This window comes from Penaeus monodon, chromosome 20, assembly GCF_015228065.2.
Source record: "Penaeus monodon isolate SGIC_2016 chromosome 20, NSTDA_Pmon_1, whole genome shotgun sequence".
Classification (NCBI taxonomy): Eukaryota; Metazoa; Arthropoda; class Malacostraca; order Decapoda; family Penaeidae; genus Penaeus; species Penaeus monodon.
In genome coordinates this window covers 11,941,384-11,942,779 of record NC_051405.1, presented here as the reverse complement: position 1 = coordinate 11,942,779, position 1,396 = coordinate 11,941,384, and the positions used below count along the sequence as shown (strand labels likewise).

At 31.1% G+C, this 1,396-nt stretch overlaps 1 protein-coding gene across 1 annotated transcript in view; it reads right to left on the bottom strand.

Annotated features, from left to right (window-relative positions):
• Nucleotides 1–1,396, bottom strand: part of LOC119585622 (39S ribosomal protein L10, mitochondrial-like) — a 6,406-nt gene that overhangs the window by 3,162 nt on the left and 1,848 nt on the right. The window contains exons 3-4 of the mRNA XM_037934291.1: nt 534–698; nt 84–182 (exon numbers count right to left, since the gene is read on the bottom strand). Coding sequence (XP_037790219.1) covers nt 84–182; nt 534–698 — 264 coding nt within the window. The remainder of the gene's footprint in view (nt 1–83; nt 183–533; nt 699–1,396) is intronic.

Genomic DNA, 1,396 nt, shown 5'->3' with positions numbered 1-1,396 from the left:
CCATGTTAGCTTGTTATCAATTTGCAATGCTTCCAGTATCATTGTTTACATAATCTGTGGGTATACCTTTATACCGATCTTACCTTGGCTACAGATGCTTCTCCTACAACAGTGAGTGTGTTTGATTCATATAACTTCAACAAAGCATCAAACTCTGATCCAGAAAATGCAAGTCTAGCAATCTGTAAAATCCAAATAAAAGTGAATATAAGTAACAGCATAGTCAGAGTAAACAGAGAAAAATAAAAGAAATTAGGATAGTTGTCTTTCATAAGACTTACACATTCACACAATTATACATACTTAAGTGCTGTCACAGTCATAGGCTCCAAACTATGGAGACAAAAATTCACATACACATATTTTCATTGACATTCTTGCTTATGCACAGAGCAATAATAACATGTATGCATGTATATACATCGGCACACAAAAAATGTACATATACATTCACATAATTACAAAGGACAAGCAGAAAGATACACACATTCACAAAAGAAAGGCTTAAAACACACAAATATAAAAATTCATACACTATTATTGTAATGTAAGTATTCCAACTTCAATTTGTGTAGCTGAAGACGCATAGTAAAGATGTCTTCTGCAGACATGGGATTTCTATGAAAGATGGCAACAATTTTGGCATTCCTGATCTTCTCTAGGAATTCTTGTGCCAAAATTTGTTCAAATGGATTAACCTGCCAAGAGAAAAGAAATTAGTAAGTTGACTAGGATTATCATTTATGTTCCTGTAATGAAAGAAATTTGTTACAGATGGCAGTTCTCAATTATTCTAAAGCAACTTATTTGTTTAAAGATCTTTTATCATATGCATTTCCATTTAAATTTTTGACAAAAAAAAGTGTATATACCAGCATATGTATGTTTACTTCTGCGTCTAACTATACAGCAATCAGTCAATGTGTGCATCTCTATTATATAGTTCCCAGCATTACATTTATCAAATTAAGATCTCTATTTAAATGCACACATCCATGTGTTCAATATGAGATGGCAAGATTAGTAAAGTTCCTCATAGTATTCATGGATCCTAGTCTTTACTAAATCATTAATAGTACTAATTATTATGCAGAAATTCTAGATGATGTTAAACCCAACACTTTTCGACATTAAAATTCAATGTACACAAAATCCATAATATATAAATGTAAAAGTTTTCATTTAAGTCTTCAAAATAACAATGATCATGCACATTCTTCTTCATCTGCTGAAAGTTGTTCATTCAAAAAGGAATTAATTTCAACAAACTAACACCAAGCATACAAACTAAGGATCTTAATTCTACAACTACACCATAATGCACTTGATGTATGGGGCAACTGCTACATATAGTATTTGCTATGAGACTTTTGGAGTTATATATAAAAAAATCCCT